General features: G+C 38.4%; 2 protein-coding genes across 2 annotated transcripts; both read left to right on the forward strand.

Moving 5' to 3' along the window:
- Window positions 1-1,050: 1,050 nt before the first annotated feature.
- LOC131990812 (sialoadhesin-like) lies at window positions 1,051-3,256 on the forward strand. Its single transcript, XM_059356362.1, has 3 exons — window positions 1,051-1,246; window positions 1,402-1,659; window positions 3,216-3,256. Exons 1-3 carry the CDS (start codon window positions 1,051-1,053, stop codon window positions 3,254-3,256), a joined length of 495 nt encoding a protein of 164 aa, XP_059212345.1.
- Window positions 3,257-8,285: 5,029 nt separating this feature from the next.
- Window positions 8,286-16,430, forward strand: akap8l (A kinase (PRKA) anchor protein 8-like). Its single transcript, XM_059333211.1, has 13 exons — window positions 8,286-8,511; window positions 9,395-9,433; window positions 9,573-9,810; window positions 11,265-11,868; window positions 12,438-12,552; window positions 12,642-12,691; window positions 12,992-13,019; window positions 13,126-13,231; window positions 13,473-13,614; window positions 13,967-14,072; window positions 14,188-14,318; window positions 14,530-14,625; window positions 15,243-16,430. Exons 1-13 carry the CDS (start codon window positions 8,487-8,489, stop codon window positions 15,732-15,734), a joined length of 2,172 nt encoding a protein of 723 aa, XP_059189194.1. The 5' UTR covers window positions 8,286-8,486; the 3' UTR covers window positions 15,735-16,430.
- Window positions 16,431-17,430: the final 1,000 nt, after the last annotated feature.

Raw genomic sequence — 17,430 nt, forward strand, 5'->3', positions numbered from 1 at the left:
ATGTGAGAGGTATTTTTTTGTGTATGTGAAAGGTAAAATTGTAAATGTGAGAGGGAAGAAATGAATTATGGCCCATACAGCCCCTCATACTTTAATACAGTTGTTTTTGTTTTTTTTTACACTTTTCACTTTTCTTCTTGCCTCATTAGAGCCTCTGCTTCTTGTTTACCTGATAACTTTCAGATGACATTACCTTAAAAAAACTCTCTTATATACATGCTGCTAATTGATAGTTGTTTGTATATCACATGTGTTGCTGTCTTTGTGATAACTTCTGGTGTATCAGTATCAAACATTACACACTGAAAAAACCTGATACATATTAAAATTCTAATTTTATGTTCCAAAAAAAATGTATTCCAAACTTTTTTCTGTAACTACATGGTCGCCCATAAAGTTGGAATAAAATATATTTCTTTACCACTTGAAATGATTGTGACAAAAGTGATATCTTCTCCAAATGTTTTTAATGAATCTCTTCCAAACATATCACAATGAAAATGAAACAAGTTAACAGAGGATTGTGTTTGAAAACAAAATTATTCCAACTTTATGGTCAACCGTGTATATCACACTGATTCTGAATTTAATCCATATGTTTTTATTTTCATTTTATTTTTTCCAAAAAGACAGCATATGTATCCAGCTCTATGCCATGGGAAAATGACAGTAAAGTCTAGAGTGTTTAAGCAGTAAGCATTGTAATTAAAGTAAACTTTATGGTGGCAATCAAATGAATAGTAATCCATACAGTTTGAGGCTGAAACCTCTGAAATATTCCAGATCCTCAACCTGGATCCTATTTTCTATTAGCCACTTATACATAAAAACATGGGAAAATAGGGTCCATGTAGAAAAATACCTCAGTTTCCTTTCAACATCTTTAGTTATACTTTTTTTCCAGGTGTCAAGGATAACAACTGCTGGAGTGTCAATTATATGAGCAGGAGGATCTGCGCTCTGGAAGGTTCTTCGGTGAACATTTCCAGTGAATACTCGTATCCTGACAACCAGCAGCCCAAGTCGAAATTTTGGTATAAAATAAAGAGAATGGGCAAGAAATCTGCTGAGGAGATGACTGAGGCAGCAGGTCGTGTGGTGTACCACGAGGACACAAAGAACCGACACACCCTCAATATAAAAAACCTGAAGAAAAATGACTCGGCAGAATACATATTCAGACTTACAACAAAGGGAGGAGGACCTAAACAATCAGGCTTCTCTGTAGTTCTATTGATTGTCACAGGTAAGTCTTTTAATGATTTTCATATTAAGTTGATACATGATCAGAATTAGGTGAGAGTTGCATCTTAAGTCATACCCATAATGCATACAGTATTTCATGCATGTTCTCTCGAAGTGATCAATGTCTCCTATGTGACCACTCTCACCATGTTTCAGGGCTGAAGGTGAAGTTTACTCCTTCTGCAGTGGTGACAGAGGACCAGAGAGTCACACTGACCTGCAGCACCAGCTGTCCTCTGACCGACAACACAAACTACATTTGGTTCTTCAACAGTCGACCTCTGACCCTGACAGAGAACCAAAACAAACACCTGGTTCTAGACCCAGTCAGCAGTCAGCATGCAGGAAACTACTCCTGTGCTGTCAACACCCAGACAGACCTCAGATCCCCTGAAGAGACTCTTGCTGTTGAAGGTGGGCATATTTCATTCACATACTGTAAATCTGTTCAATTTTGAGCAATAAAAATCTGCTCCACCTCACCAAAACATGTGGGGCCCTGTGTAAACAGAAAAGAATGTGTCAAAATCAGAATTGAGAATGTGTATTTGCAAAAACAACAAACAAGTTTATCAGTTAAGAAATAAAAAGTGATTCTCTGTGTACTGTTTCAATTGTATTTAGGTCACAAATGACTGTAAAAAAGCCACAAAATGCCATCTGTTGTCTTTCATTTATTTATTTATTTATTTATTTATTTATAAGGATCCCCATTCGCCATTATCAAGTTACTAACTACTCTTTCTAGGGTCCTTTAGTATAACCAAAAAAAAATCCAAGGCAAAGGAGAACAACAGATAAGAGACAAACAGGCAAAACATTATTATGATTTCTATTATGATTATGATTATTATAATTATAATTACTATGTCAACATTTGTTAAATCCGCAACACAAATCTAACAAGCATCTCTCTCCACTTCAGGTACGTCAATGTCAATTAATGCAGTGAGACTGACGGCTGTGTTACTGCTGACTGTGTTTCTCTTCTACCTGTTGATCAGGTAAAAATCTGCCATATTAATCTTTGACTCATACTTCTTGTTTTCAATGCTTTCTTACTGATTTGATGGCTTTGTTTGTAACATTTGCATAATCTGACCCAAAAAAATCCAGGAAGAAGAATATCTTGCCCCCCCTTGAAACTGATAGGGGCATTGGACAGGTGAGTGTGTGTGTGTGTGTGTGTGTGTGTGTGTGTGTTTATTGTAGACGAGTTACCAATTCTCGAGGCTGAGTCAGTCTTGAGTTGAGTCCAAGTCTAAGTAGCAGAGCCTGAGTCAAGTCATCAATACCTGAGTTCGAGTCTGAGTCCAAGTCCCGAGTCCCCAGTTTTCAAGTCCAAATCCAAGTCACCAAGAAGAGTCTGAATCGAATCATCATTACCTGAGTTTGAGTTTGAGTCTGAGTCCTCATCATCAAGGTTGAGTCTGAGTTGAGTTCCAAGATTGCCTCAAGTTCTCCATTCTGTCACCTTCAAAAAGCTGATATATGAATAAAAAAGGTTAAAAAGTATTACAATAATATAATGACTCACTGTCACCATTTCAGGGAGATTATTTAGTTTTTCCAAAATTCACCAGTGGTTCCAAAATCCCCAGAAACTGAAAAGACATTGACATTAACAGTGCAAAGTCAACTTGTATAATGTTCTTGTTCCATTTCTTTATGTACATTTTTGAGAAACCCATTTTTGAGTCCAGGACTCGAGTATTCCATCGTTACAAACATTGTGCACCAGAATGCACAAATCCGAGTCATAGTGCAGCAAAATACAGTCATCAGAGTGGGAGTTCAGGTTGAGTCACGACTCCAACTTAAGTCTGAGTCCAAGACCAAGTCCAGTACAGTGTGTGTGTGTGTGTGTGTGTGTGTGTGTGTGTGTGTGTGTGTGTGTGTGTGTGTGTTTGTGTGTGTGTGTGTGTGTGTGTGTTCTTCTTTCATCTGCTGCTGTCCTCTCTGTCCTGCAGATGGAACAGGAGCAGCAGGAACTCACAGTGTGATCTGCTGAGGTGTGAAGATGATACAAATATATGTATTTTGCTTTTATTAGTTGTTGATGCTAATTGAATTGCATTGAAATGTATTCAACTCTTATTTTGCTGCATGTCTTGGAAGTGGGATTGAGATTCATTGAGCCTGTGTTCACTGAATCCCTCTAGTGGTTATTTATGGGGAACTGCAAGTCACTCCGTTAGAATAAACCAGCTTTGTTTATTAGTTTAAGTCCATCAACAAATTCTTCATGTATCATTAAACTTTTATTACTTATTACATAGCTATAAACATGCAATTTAAAAATGTGAGAGAAAAAAATTAAAAGAAAGACAGCAGCAATAACTTTTATTTTCACTTTCCATTTCTTCTTTTAGTGTAAAAGGCTGTAATTACCGGACATATTCAGATATAATCTTGGTTTCTATAAATACATTTCTTCTTAATCTTTTGACATTTTAAAAATTCTAAATGAATTTTTTTCTTCTACTTCTTATCTAAGATGAGTGTGCTTTCCACATGATTGTAATCTGTTCTGTCATGCAGGAATTCTTTTTTTAGTTCAACCTTACTGAAATTAAATTTAAATTAAAAGTCTAGCAGTGAAACATTTATATCATAAAGATGTTTGTCTCATTAACACAGAATGACAACCCACAATATATAGAAAGATGACAATTTAAAGAAAAAGACATTTCAGTGTAGTTCATCATCCTTACAAACATGAGATGCCAATTTTGATTGTTTCCTAAAGATGTTGATTTTGTTCACTGTTGGAAAAGTTTGACTATAATTTTTACTTTGGAATAAAAAACAAGCAAACATTTCTGTGATTATTTTTGTTCTTCTTGGTTGATTTCTCAATTAAATATATCCTTAGAATAAGAATTATTCCAAGATATATTCTAATTATATGCATTATTATCATTATTATTATTATTGTTGTTGTTTTTTAACATTTTTTAATTTTAACCTTTATTTAACCAGGAAGTCCCATTGATATTCAGAATCTCTTTTTCAAGAGAGACCTGGCCAAAATAGCTGCCAAAACTCAACACAAGTGTCAAATAATTAACATTTACAATAAAACAAGTGCAATATAACACAATATTATAAAATAATGAGCCTTATTAAGAAAAACAAGCACATGTCTCTATAACCACAGTCTTGATGGTAGCTTTAAATTCATTGATTGATATCAGACTTTCTAGTTTCAGCTTTTTCTGTAGATTGTTCCATTCCCAGGGTGCTGAGGAAGATAATGCAGTTTTTCCCAGTTCAGTTGAAACACAGGGGACATTTAAAAGTAAACCAATATAAAAAAAAACAATCACAGCCTTTTTTCTTTCCGCACAATCTGCAGATAAAACTTTTTCAGCTTCACATCACTGTGCAGCACCATACCTTTGACCTAATCCTTTTCCAGTACACTAATGCTGAAAGGAAAGTGTGACGAGATAAAAGTAATGACTGTCTTTAACTGGAATCAAGACTTAGAAGCATGAGATAAACACTCGTGAGAACCAATGAGATTTCCATTAAGCTTGTTTGTCAAGATTTCAATCACTTAATGTAGGCTAATCCTTTAACATGCATTGGATGTGTTGGCTGTTTATAAACTGTCTGACCAGTTTCAGGTCTCACTGTTTAATAGAAACTTAACAGTGATACTGACCATATTAACCCATTAGAACCCAGACCCAAATATCCTTAAAGTAAAATTATGGGGGATATACCACAGACCAAGTTGACCACAAAGAACACATTTATGATGTTTTTAAAAAAAATACTACCCCTAAATGTCAAAGATCTGCGATGTGACATAAATGTTACATTGGGCGTTTATGGTATTTGTGTTCATAATATTTCTTATTTTAAAATAAATAAACTAGACGTTTTCTGCTTACAGAAACACAAATTTGACTTTTTCTTTGCATCTCCACAACATTTATCAAAATTGTGACATTAATAGTGCTGTTTAACAACTAATTATTTTTCAGATTTGTTTTTAAGTAACACATTAATAATAAATATTAACAAATAACCATTTGCCTTTTTCTTTGCATCTCCATAACATATATCAAAATAGTGACTTTAATTTGTTCAGGAAATATGGTCAGAACAAGTTAAATGCAATACAGGACACCCTATTAAAGGGTTAGAATCGTTAAATGGGTTTAATCTTAGATTCTAGAAGATTTAAAGTGTTTGTTACACGGGTGTCACCATGGGTTCTTGTGGGTTAAAACATTTTGGAACTAAAATCCGAGATGCTTTAAAAAAGGTCTACTCACATTCTTCTTGAGCAGGGTAACAAACAGTCTACTACCACTATTACTGACAAACCCCTGAGCCTTAATAAAAAAACATGCCAAATCCATATTTTATGTCATAAGACAAACTATGGAAATAATTTAAGCTTGTGTTAACCACAGATCTAATGTCAGATGTCTAACCCAAAAACAATCAACCAACAATCAATTTAATTCAACTTTATTCAGGCTCAGTGTCCAGATTAAGAACAACAAACCAAGAACAAACAGAACATTACGATGCATGAAATTCGTACAAGCCACCATAAAAGATTAGGTTTAAAAAATGAATGTACTACAAGGAGACAGCTAAACCAGAGTTTCCACAGCTGGGATTGGTAATGTGTAGTGCTTATATTTGATAAAACCATGATCATTTCATTCTTGGAGTCATTAAGATGAATTTATATACAGGTGCATCTCAATACATTAGAATATGATGGAAAAGTCCATTTCCAGTAGTTCAGTCAAATAGCCCCAACCAAGTATTGAGTCATATAGATGGACATACCTTCAGAGGCCAACATTTCCATATTAAACATACTTTTTAAAATTGGTCTTTTGGAATATTCCCTTTTTTTTTCAGACACTGAATTTTAGGTCTTGATTAAATGTAAGCCATAATCATCATAATTAGAACAAATTAAATGATTCAAGACATGAAATGTTTCATTCTGTGTGCAATGGATCTATATAATGTGTTATTTCCAATTTTTGAATTTAATTACTGACATAAATAAACTTTTGGATGATATAATGATATTATATAATTTATTGAGATGCACCTATATTACATTTCTTAAAACAGTTTGGAGAGTATTCACTCCTGCAGCCACAAACTTTTCTCTTGCACTGCTGCATCAATTTCTCTTCAGTAGTATTCTCATGGCATCATTATAAGCTACATGAAGTCTCTGTAAACTTGCTTGTTTGTAATTTGACCTCAAATGTGCATGATAGTGATGTATGATATGCTCTGAAGAGGGCAATCTACAAATCACCTGTACACAGTGGTGGAATGAAACTAAGGACATTTACTCAATTACTGTACTTAAGTACAATTTTGAGGCACTTGTGCTTTACTTGAGTATTTCCATTTTATCTGTCTTTATACTTATACTCCACTACATTCTGAGGCAAATATTGTACATTTTACTCCACTACATTTAGCTGACAGCTTTAGTTACATTTCAGGTTGAGATTTAACATGAAAAAATATATCAATTTAAAATGATTACACATGTTATAAATGTCATAAATTAAACCACATAACAGTGTATTAAGTAGTTAAATGAGCCTTATTTTGATGACATTAATAAATGCATCAATATTATTAATGTAATACTTTATTTGAACATTTATAACCGTCTGTGTGGGTCCATTCTGCATAGCAATTACTTTTACTTTGGATACTTAAAGTACATGTTAATGCTGATACATTTAAGTAAAATATGAATGCAGGACAAGATGAAAGATGTTGAATGTTCATCAAGAAGATGAAATGTTAATTATTACAGATATCAGGGCTCATTCTGACTGCATGGAGACCAGACTTTTTTCTCCGGTTGTGTTTACTCTTGGGCTTACAATCAACGAACCCTGAATCTTTACAAAAGCTTAGACATTTCAAATTAAAATTAGAATTCAAAATTACTTTATTTATCCCCGAGGGTAAATTCAGTTAGTCTGGTAGAATCTCTGTTAGAATGAGACAGCCTGATGGCTGTAGGAGAGAAGGATCTTTTGAATCTCTATCCTGCAACAGAGAGAGAGGAGCCGTCCACTGCTGTTTTTTTGGTCCATATAGGTTTTGTGTAGCAGATGATCTGGGTATTTCAGGATGGCCTCCAACATCTTGACAGGTCATCTCTCCACCACCTCCTCCAGTCTGTCCAACCTCCTTGCATCTCTGTGTCTGTGTCTGCCTCCCCAGCAGACTGCAGCATAAAACAACACACTACCACCACAGACTGATAAAACATCTGCAGCATCTTACTACAGATGTCCAGAGATCTGAGCTTCCTTAAGAAAAAGAGGCAGCTCTGCCCCTTTTTGTAGAGAGTGTCTGTGTATAGGGACCAGTCCAACTTATTATCCAGGTATACGACGTACATCTAGATCAGGGATGGGCAACTGGAGGCCCGGGCGCCGCATACGGCCCGCACCCTCAGTTGAAGTGGCCCTCAGTACAGCTATGCATTTAAGCATGACATCTTAAAAGTGCAGTGTAAAAATGCACAAAATTACTTGTTGCAATTAATGTTGGTCTGCTGTCCTTGCACTGAAAAAAAAGAAAGAAATCACAGTAAGTGGTCATTTTTTATTAGCTTCAAACCTTTTGTATTCCTATCTATACTGTTAAACATGCATTTGAGCATGAAATATATTAAGTTACTGCACTGTAAACATATTTCAAATTGCAGTTTCATCTTATCTGGTTAAGTGCACGGTCCTATATATGGCCCTATGGTAGTGTCGATGAAAAATTGTGGCCCCCTACAGCATTTGAGTTGCCCATCCATGACCTAGATACTTATAACTTGGCACCACCTCGATGTTCAGCCCACAGGTGTTCACTGGCTGGGGGGGGGGGGGGCTAGAACCTCAATCCTAGGAAGATTATGAATAACACCTTTTTTCAGTGATATTTGGATTGTGGACTTTCATCTAAAATTGAGTGTTTTTACCCTCTAGTATTGCTATTTTTTACTCAACTAAAGTATCTGAACACTCCTTCCTTAAATTAAATGTCGTGCCAGTGGGCTCTGTATTACGTAACGAGGCCTTGGTGGTCACGTGATAGTTTTGCGGCTCGGATCGAGTCGGTACATCTCGTCCCTCTGACGGAGCTTTAATCTACCCCAAGGCGTAACGACTGCTGGAGACATCGCTGATCGTTTCGACCGGATTTTCTGAACAACGCACTAAAAAAATATGGACGGCAGGAGCTACGGTTCTGGTAACTATGCACTAGCATGGTACTGGCGTTAAATATGTTAAACTGTGGTGCAGATGCATTCACCGTCTAGTTTTACAGTTCGCTGCATGCTTTGTTACCGTGAAACGAAGACCCGGTACGTTAGCTGTGAGCTAGTTAGCATGCCAGCAGCAAATACCAACCAGGTGTAGCTGGAAACAAAGAGGGGTTAGCCGTTAACTGTTAAGTGGCTAATGTTGTCCACTATTGTCGTAATACATCTACGGAATACATTCCATAATGAATTAAAATGTGTTAACGGCACACCAGGCCTGTTAGCTGACGTTAACGGAGAATAGCTAGGTTAGCCACTTCGCCATCAGGCTGTTTTTATTTGCTAATATGCTAACATAGAAGGCTGTGTGGCCCTTTGTTTGGGTTTCTGCAAGGCGGGTTGCCCAAGTTAATTCTGTTAAAATGGAGTCAGTGTGGTTTTAGAATAAATGACGTTAAAAAAGCCTAAAATGGTCGCCGTGGAAAAAAGAGAAAAGAAAATGCGCTCAAAACTTCTGGTTGCTCTGTCATTATCGTCCCAAATTCTGTCAATGATCTCTAAGGCATTTCTGCATTTCCCATTTGCAAGTTAAATCAGTACAAAAGAAGCAAACAGACTCTTTGGCTGATAAGAATTACATGGAAATCATGCCTGCTTGTTGTTGAACATTTCTGGCACACCTTTCTGTTAATTTTATCTACAAGCATGGCTACTCCTGTTTTTCTTTTTAGACAACTTACTGCTTGCATGGCCGACTAAACAGCCATATGGTCTAATTAGAGACAAGGTGTCTTTGTTGCGTTTAAAGTTCTTATATCATCTGCTTTCACCTTTTTATTTTGCTTGAATCGGTGTATTCTCCTTTTGCAGGTTACTCCAGTTGGGGAGGTGGCGGGTCAGGCAGCAGAGGTGAGAAAATACCTGAATCTAGTCTAGCCCTGCATAACGACAGTGATACTCAAGCATTATGCTCAAATGTATGGCTGCTGCCAAGTTTTGTATATATTTAGTTTTCATATTAACACCTTCTGATTCCTTGCTTTTTAAGGTTCTGGTGGCTTTGACCTGTATGGGGGAGGTTATAAGGATTCAATGTCTGGGCTCGGGGGCTATGGGGGAGGAGGAGGAGGAGGAGGAGGTGGAGGCCACATGAAGAGAGGTCTCTCGGGCGCGTCCCTGCTCTCATCCACAGGGACCCACGCAGATGCAGTCATTGCCAAGATTAACCAGCGCCTGGACATGCTCACTCAGTTGGAGGGGGGGTTGAAAGGGTCTCGGGGTGACAGGTAATCCCTTTTTTGTCATTTTTCTGCTCCATAATGTCTTCAGTAGTCAGAATCCACTTCCACACATCCATTTTGCAAAGTGTCAAATTGCCCAGGTGTCTTTTCTGTTGAAAAGTAAAATAATGTCATATGACATCTGTTTGGTTGAGAACATTGCCTCTGAATGTTGCAGCATGCCTGGACAATATCCAACCAATATTGCTTGTATTTATAATGATCTGGAAAAGGAAGAGTACATGTCTCAATTCATGTTTTTTCTGTAATACATATATATTAAAATGCTTAAGCCTTCTAATGATATTGGTAATTTAAAGTTAAACAGGCCTTGCATTACTTTGGGATTCTGAAGTTGTCTTTCAGTAAAATAGAGTTCTTTAAATTAAAATCATCGAGCATGCCAATGTGGTTGGAAATGTAGTTGTTATTGTTTTAGAATGGTACGGTTCCTACGCTGTTTCAGCTTGCTAAATGCCTAAGTGCATTACTTGCACTTTACACTGAACCTTTGTGAAAATAATGTGTGCCTCAATTCCCGTTTGAGATGGAAAGGGTGCGAGTTGCTCACAGGCTGTAGTGGAATGCCTCAGCGTATGCAGAAGCTTTGATTGCGTCCCATTTCTTATGTTGTGGTTTGTCTGATTGATGGAAAGAAGATGTTGTGATTCCTCAAAACCGTAGATGTCACAAATGCATGACCGCTTGTTGGAAGTTAAATTATAGATCATTCGTAACAGATTGACATCCTTGCACATGAAGCCAGTCCATCTTTACCTAGCACTCCTTGAACATTGCCTGTGTCTTGCCTTTGTTTTTATTTGTTCCCACACTTTGTTTCTCTCATCCTCCATGTGACCTAACCCTGTCTTCTGGCTTTAGGTCGTGCAAGAGAGATGAGTTTACAGGTGTACGCTTGATGTACTGTTTTGTCAAGCTCAATTGTTCATTGAAAGATGCCTTGTGTCTGCAAAAACACTATTGCCCTCTGAAAAAAAGCCCCAGTTTATGTCTCATCCCCTTTCCTGAGTATTTACCATAAGCTAGTCACTACCCAGGATATTTCACCTCATGCACCTGTCTCAAGACATCACAGGTTCTGATGGACCACGGTCATGTCTGTTTAAGGTTTCACAGCCGAAATAACTGCATTTCCCTTAATCTGCAGAATACTGTTTGACCTCCACCAGAGAATGTGGTTGGATGAGTTTCTGTAAAGTAAATGATAACAAAAATCATTACTATGTTATAGAAGACCACAAGCAGAGTTAACTTGTTTTGGATCATCAATTTCTGATCTAATGTGGTTTCTGAAATAAAGCTGGGAGTGACAAAACAAATGGAGAAAGCGAGACCATAGAGGAGAAGGAAAAGCAGGTGGAGAAATCCAAACCTGACTGCCCTCCCTGCCTCCCTTGCTCTCTGCTCTTCTCTATCAACCCTCTCCCTCCCTCCCGCAGGTTTGACCACTACGAGTCATTCGACTCGCGCACCTCCGGTCTCACCTCCTCCCGAGATCTCTACAGATCTGGCGGCAGTAGCTATGGTTATGGCGATGGCCGTGATGACAACATGCTGTTGAGTCAGCGAGGAGGCTCGGGCTTCGGAGGGGGAATTGGGCTAGGGGGAGGGGGAGGCTTTGACAGCCCCTCCTCTTCCTATGGAGTCGCTAAAATGCGACAGAATATGAGGGACTCCTTCAGCGGTGGCCAGGGAGGAGGTTCTGGAGGTGGAGGATGGCCTGGAGCAGGCCGACGTTCCCCCAGAAGGGGTGGAGGTTCCGGGGGTCGAGGAGCTGGAGGAGGGTTTGGAAGCCGCAGGTCTGACCCCACTCCATTAGGCGGAGGTGGGCGGGGAAGTGGCAGTGGTGGCCAGTCCCACCGCGGCCACTCTCCAGGAGGTGGTAGAGGCAAGCTCCCATCCCTCCTGTCCAACCGCATGTACCCTGAGAGTGGGGGCTTCCATCAGGGTTCCACTCAAGGGCCTCACGACTTCCCTGGGAGGCATTTTGGAGGGGGCCCCCGGGCTGGCCGCCAGCGAGGCCGCAAGAGACCCCTCAACAAAGTAAGTACCTCCAGCCAAATAAGACCTCCTCAGACACTGGGCAACAGTTAAGCCCTTTCTGATTCCCTCCTTTTCTATCCTCAACCAACTGGCAAGTGAGCCTACAGTGCTACTACCTGCTATGTGCCATGCAAAGCAAATTGTCACAAAAATCCCCAACACACATTTAACATTACACTTGCCCTTCTAGCTCCACCCAGCCCGTATTTATTTGTAGTCATAAATGCCTCATGGAACTGCCCCTTTTGTACAGTAAAGGCAAGTGACCACTCTTCCTGTCCAATTCTTTGTCTTGTTTACCTCTGGGGTGTTGAGTTATTTCACATTGTGGATTTTATTTTATTTTTTGGTTACGTTACGTTCTTTTGCCCCAGTCCTCGGTAGTCTAAAGATAAGGCTAACACTTGATGAGGAAATGCCCAGAGAATAAAGACATAATCAAGTCTTCTAATTGGCCTTGATGAGCATTAAGTCGTTGATGTGTTGATGATGAGTTGTGGTTTTATTGCCCACATTTTTTTTTTCAGGAAAAAATGTATTTGAGTGCATATTGATTCTGTTGACTGTAGCAGGTGAAGCCACAGCGTGATGTCCAGAAGAAGAGGAAGCAAACACTTAGTGGAGGTGATGAGCCAGAGTCAAAGATGAACAGGACGGAGAGTGCAGGGTCAGAAGCTACCCAAGGTACTTAGACAACTCTAAAAGAAAAATATAACTTGGTATACATAATTTCTGTCTATTTTGGCTTATGTTGATGTGCTCTGTTTCCAAAGAGCAAGCAGAGAAAAATGGTGACGACAGTGAGCCTAAGACTTCAGCTGCGGTGAGTAGATCATTCCTGTGTGCCAGAAATTCAGTTGTTTTTTTAAATCCACCTAGGTCTTTAATGTACCTTTTTATTGTGCTACATCAACACTTCAGGCAGTATTAGTTTACCACCATGAATAAACCACTGAACCATGTGAAACGCGCTGTTCTTTGTGTACTTCTGTAAAATGGCCTTTTCATTGTTCCTCATGTTTTTGCACAGATTTAGGAGGGACTTAATATTCTCAATCAAAAAGAAAAAGTAACCTGTTAAAAGTTCTCATGTTTCTAAAAAAAAAAAAATTCTCTTTTACAGGAGACAAAATCTACCGATGGAGATAAAGGTAAGCTGAAGTTGCTCCTTTCATGATCCAGCTACTCGTCTTGAACTGTTCATACCATATCATGTAAATGTTAGCATGCCTAAGCTTTGATCATTTTTTTCCATAGCTTCACCCAAACAGGAAGAGAAGAAAAGTCCCCAGGGCAAACAGACCCTGACCCCAGGTCAGGAAAAGCACCCAAAAGCGAGGAAGAGAAGGGGTTTCCTGGAGAGGTGAGAGGACATACTATATACCCTTGAGTCAATATTTGTTACCCAGCTCTCCATTGTCTCTTCTTTCCTTTCTTTCTCGTCATTTTGTGAGATTATTCTTTGACCTTTTCATCTGTTTCACTTTACATTACGATATTCATGGCTTTGTTGCAAATTGCCAAGCCCTGATTGTTTATGATATAATAATCCCGATCTTTAAGATCTGCATTTTTCTGATTGCCCTCCTGTTTTTTCTGTTTAGGGTGATGTTTGCCTGCTCTGTGTGCAAGTTCCGTTCATTCTATAAGGAGGAAATGGAAACTCACCTTGACAGCCGCTTTCACAAGGACCACTTTAAGTTCCTTTCCGGCCAACTGTCCAAGCCCACTACAGACTTCCTACAGGTGACTGAGATTTTTCAAACATCACACTCTCATATGCTTTTTGGAAGCTGAATTTAAAATGATGCGCGAGGGCTGTTCCTGGATCTGGATTTCTAAGTCAAATCTACCATTTTTTCCCCTCAGTAATATGCATTCTTTCCTATGAGTCTTTACAGAAATATAAAAAATTTCACAGAGGATATTTTCAATTCCAGGAACAAGCAGTTACCCTGTATAACCCATATAAGATAATAATAATAATAATTAGATTTATGATCACTAGAACTGCTTATGGAGGCAAGAACATTCAATGATGAAATATCCGTTACACGGACTGTGAACTAATGAACACTTCATGGTTTTGTTTTTGTAGGAGTATTTGCAGAACAAGTTTAAAAAGACAGAGCAGAGGGTTGGCCAGTTGGAAAATCACAGTGCTGCCATCTGCCAGGTGTACAAAGAGCAGGACCTCACCAGGGGTAAGAACCAGCACCAGCAGCAACAACTGAAGCTTAGTGTGTGTGAGAGAAGTAAGGAAGGGTGAATTTGAGTGATTTTTTTCATTGCATTTATTTCTCACTATGATCCTTGTAGATCTTGGTATGGAGCACTTCATGAGGAAGGTGGAAGCTGCCCACTGTGCAGCATGTGACCTTTTCATTCCCATGCAGCCACACCTGATACAGAAACACATCAAGTCCCCTGACCACAACTACAACAGGAAGGTATGACAGATCACACCCAAATTATTCTATAGGAATCTAAAAGCCCCTTTCTTCTACTGATTAGTCTGTGAAAAAGCAATAATAAAATGAAAAAACACAACAAAAGCATTATATGCAACTTAGCAAGTGTTTTCATGTAGATATTTTAATGATTGTTGTTTTGCTTTGTGTCCTATGTGTGACTTTTGGATTGTTCTCTCTGTGATTTCAGGGTATGATGGAGCAGTCCAAGAGGGCCAGTCTGTCAGTTGCTCGTAGCATCCTCAACCACAAACTCATTGGCAAGAAGCTGGAGAGTTATCTCAAGGTATTTACAGAGTCAAGTAGCTGAGCATAAGCTAGCAATCAAAATGCATGGCAAGCACTGAGTAAATTTAAGTTCCCTCTAGAACTCTCCATGAGCTCTATATATGTCTAGGGCTTTTACTGTGAAAGGTAGGAACAGAAAAAGTGAGGCTGTAAATGTGCTGCCGTCTTGAATAAGATTTCTGAGCCTTCTGAGCCTTATTTTATTACCTTCATAATTATATGTGCAATAAATGATGGATACAATGGGGAAAAAAAGTTAAGTCACTTGTATACAATATTCTAAGCGAATTGAAAATGTAGTAGTACTGTTAAGAAAGGCATACTGAACTTATTTTTTTTTAAAAAGTTCCCTGGAAAAATACAGGTGATTTTATTAAATGCCATTGGGATAAATGCTCTAGCATTTATAATGTGTAGTCTACACACATAATATACTATGCATGCATATATTAAGTCTGAACTGTGTTGTTGTTGTCTACAGATCATCTAGCTGCAAGTGAAACGTGACCTTTTGTGCTAGGAAGTATGCAAACACAGTCTGTGAGACATGCATACGTAGAGACTTAGACATACGTAGATACACAAAATGTTCTTATAAATGTTCTTTCTTTTCAGGGGGAAAACCCATTCATTGGTAATCAAGACGACCAGGATCCAGAGGACTCCATGGTGATGGATGTCTCTGAGATGGAGTTAACCAGTGAGAAAGCAGACGACCAGACAGAGGCAACACCAGTCAAGGGGGTGCCGGTGAGCGATTGGGAGACGAGCCAAGAGGTGGCCGAGGGTGAAGCAGCAGCAGCAGCAGAAACAAAGGCAGAGGCAGAGGAGGAGGTAAAGATGGAGGAGGAGCAAGGAATGGAGGGAGAGGAGGAGCAGGGAAATCCGGAAGAGGAGGAACAGAGGAATCAGGAAGAGGAGGAGCAGAGGAATCAGGAAGAGGAGGAAGGTTTTGAAGTTGAGGAGGAGGAGGAAGAGGAGGGATATGTGGTGCACGATGAGATTAACGACGAGGGATTACAGGTTGATCGTGACGGGGACGAGGAGGAGGAGGAGGAAGGAGTGGAGGCAGCAGAAGTAGAGGAGGAAGACAAGAATGACGAATGACTTTTGCACCCTGTGTGTGACTTCTCGATCTTACCGTCTGTCCGGACCAGTCACCCCACGCTCACATTCAACCAAATCTCATTGCCAGGCACGTTGTGAAAAATACATACCTGCGACCACCATTTTTCACTGTCTAATGACTCTGAGCTTGTATCATTTTATTTTTGTATTAATGGAATAACTCCACATCTTGGGAAATGCTCTTGTTCACTTTCTTTTCAACAGTTGGATGATTAGAAAAACAAGTTATGCTACCGAACTGTGTTATGTATGCCTACGAACTCTTTTGAAGTGTTGATGGTCGGTGGATTTCCCAGAATGTCCAAGTATTCCTCTTAATAGTTCTCATTGTGCCTTTTCTTTAAAGTACTCTTTATTTAGGTTAATTTGTTTAGAATCGTTTAAGAAAAATTCTGAGTATTGTAAGGTTAAGAGATATTGTGTACTTTTTTTCTTATCAGAGTTACTGTCATAGCCTTTTGTCCATGCCAGTATTGATGATGGTGAGTAGATGATTTTCCAAGCTTTTGGTAAAATCTATCACATGCTGGGCTTTTTATTCTTCAACTTGAGGTAATAGAGGGGACTGTCTGTTGAACAAGTATGTAATATTTAGAATGGATATCAGTCATGTAACAAAGTCTTGTTTCACTCCGAGTAAGAAATAAACTTGTTGAATAAATAATTGTTTCACTGTTTGGTTTGAAAGATTATGACATGCAATTTACTTGATGAAAGTCAATGTAAGAAGAGTTTAATGTGTCACAATTTGACACGATCAAAGCTTAGGTTAATAAAAAAAAAAAGTACACATATGATATTTATCCACCTAGAAAGGTGAACGTTCATGGGCTGTTACTTTACATTTATGTAGCTGTTAAATTAATATCTATTCGCAGCAGCTTCCTTAGGATTAAGCAATATTCTTCACCACAAGGTGGCGTACCAGTCCCTCTGGCCCCAAAGTCAAACAACAAATGTTTTTTTTTGTTTGATGTGATTTTGCTTCAGAAATTACTCATGGATCCCCACCTACTGATATTGTTTTCACTGAAATATTTCAAGGCAGATTTGACTCTTGCCTCAAAAATATGTTGCCTCCATATGGTAATAGAGGGGTCCATTAAAATTATACACATATTTCTTAGTTATTTCTGCACAGCACTCTTTGAATCCCTACATCAGAAATTGTGGCATATAGTGTGCTTGTTTTGATGACTTTTTTTCCCCCTATAATTCAAACTTATTTTAGTTTATGAATCATTTTGGTTTATACATTGGTTCATACAGGCACACATCATGAGCCATAAACATTAAATAAGTCTTATAAACAATGTAAATTCACCTATAAAAAAAGCCTAATTTTCCTGTTTTGCATAAAGAATGTGAGATGATAAACCCTAAAGTATTGTAAAAAAAAAAAAAAAAAAAAAAGTATATATATTAATAATTTGGTTTGTTTGTGTATTATTTTTACATCCTATTTCATCTAGTCTTTTATCCACCGGTGCTGTGATGTTCAGAGGATTGTTCATCATATTAAATAAAGAGTTATTCAAGAGAGAAATAACTAAATGGCTAAGCACCGCATACAACAATATGCATAATGCGTGGATTTTTTTTAAACTTAATTATTTACATTTACAATCTTTATTTAGACAGCAGGATTAAAGACGTAATTTGTGTGATAAACTCT

This window comes from Centropristis striata, chromosome 1 (genome assembly GCF_030273125.1).
Source record: "Centropristis striata isolate RG_2023a ecotype Rhode Island chromosome 1, C.striata_1.0, whole genome shotgun sequence".
Lineage (NCBI taxonomy): Eukaryota > Metazoa > Chordata > Actinopteri > Perciformes > Serranidae > Centropristis > Centropristis striata.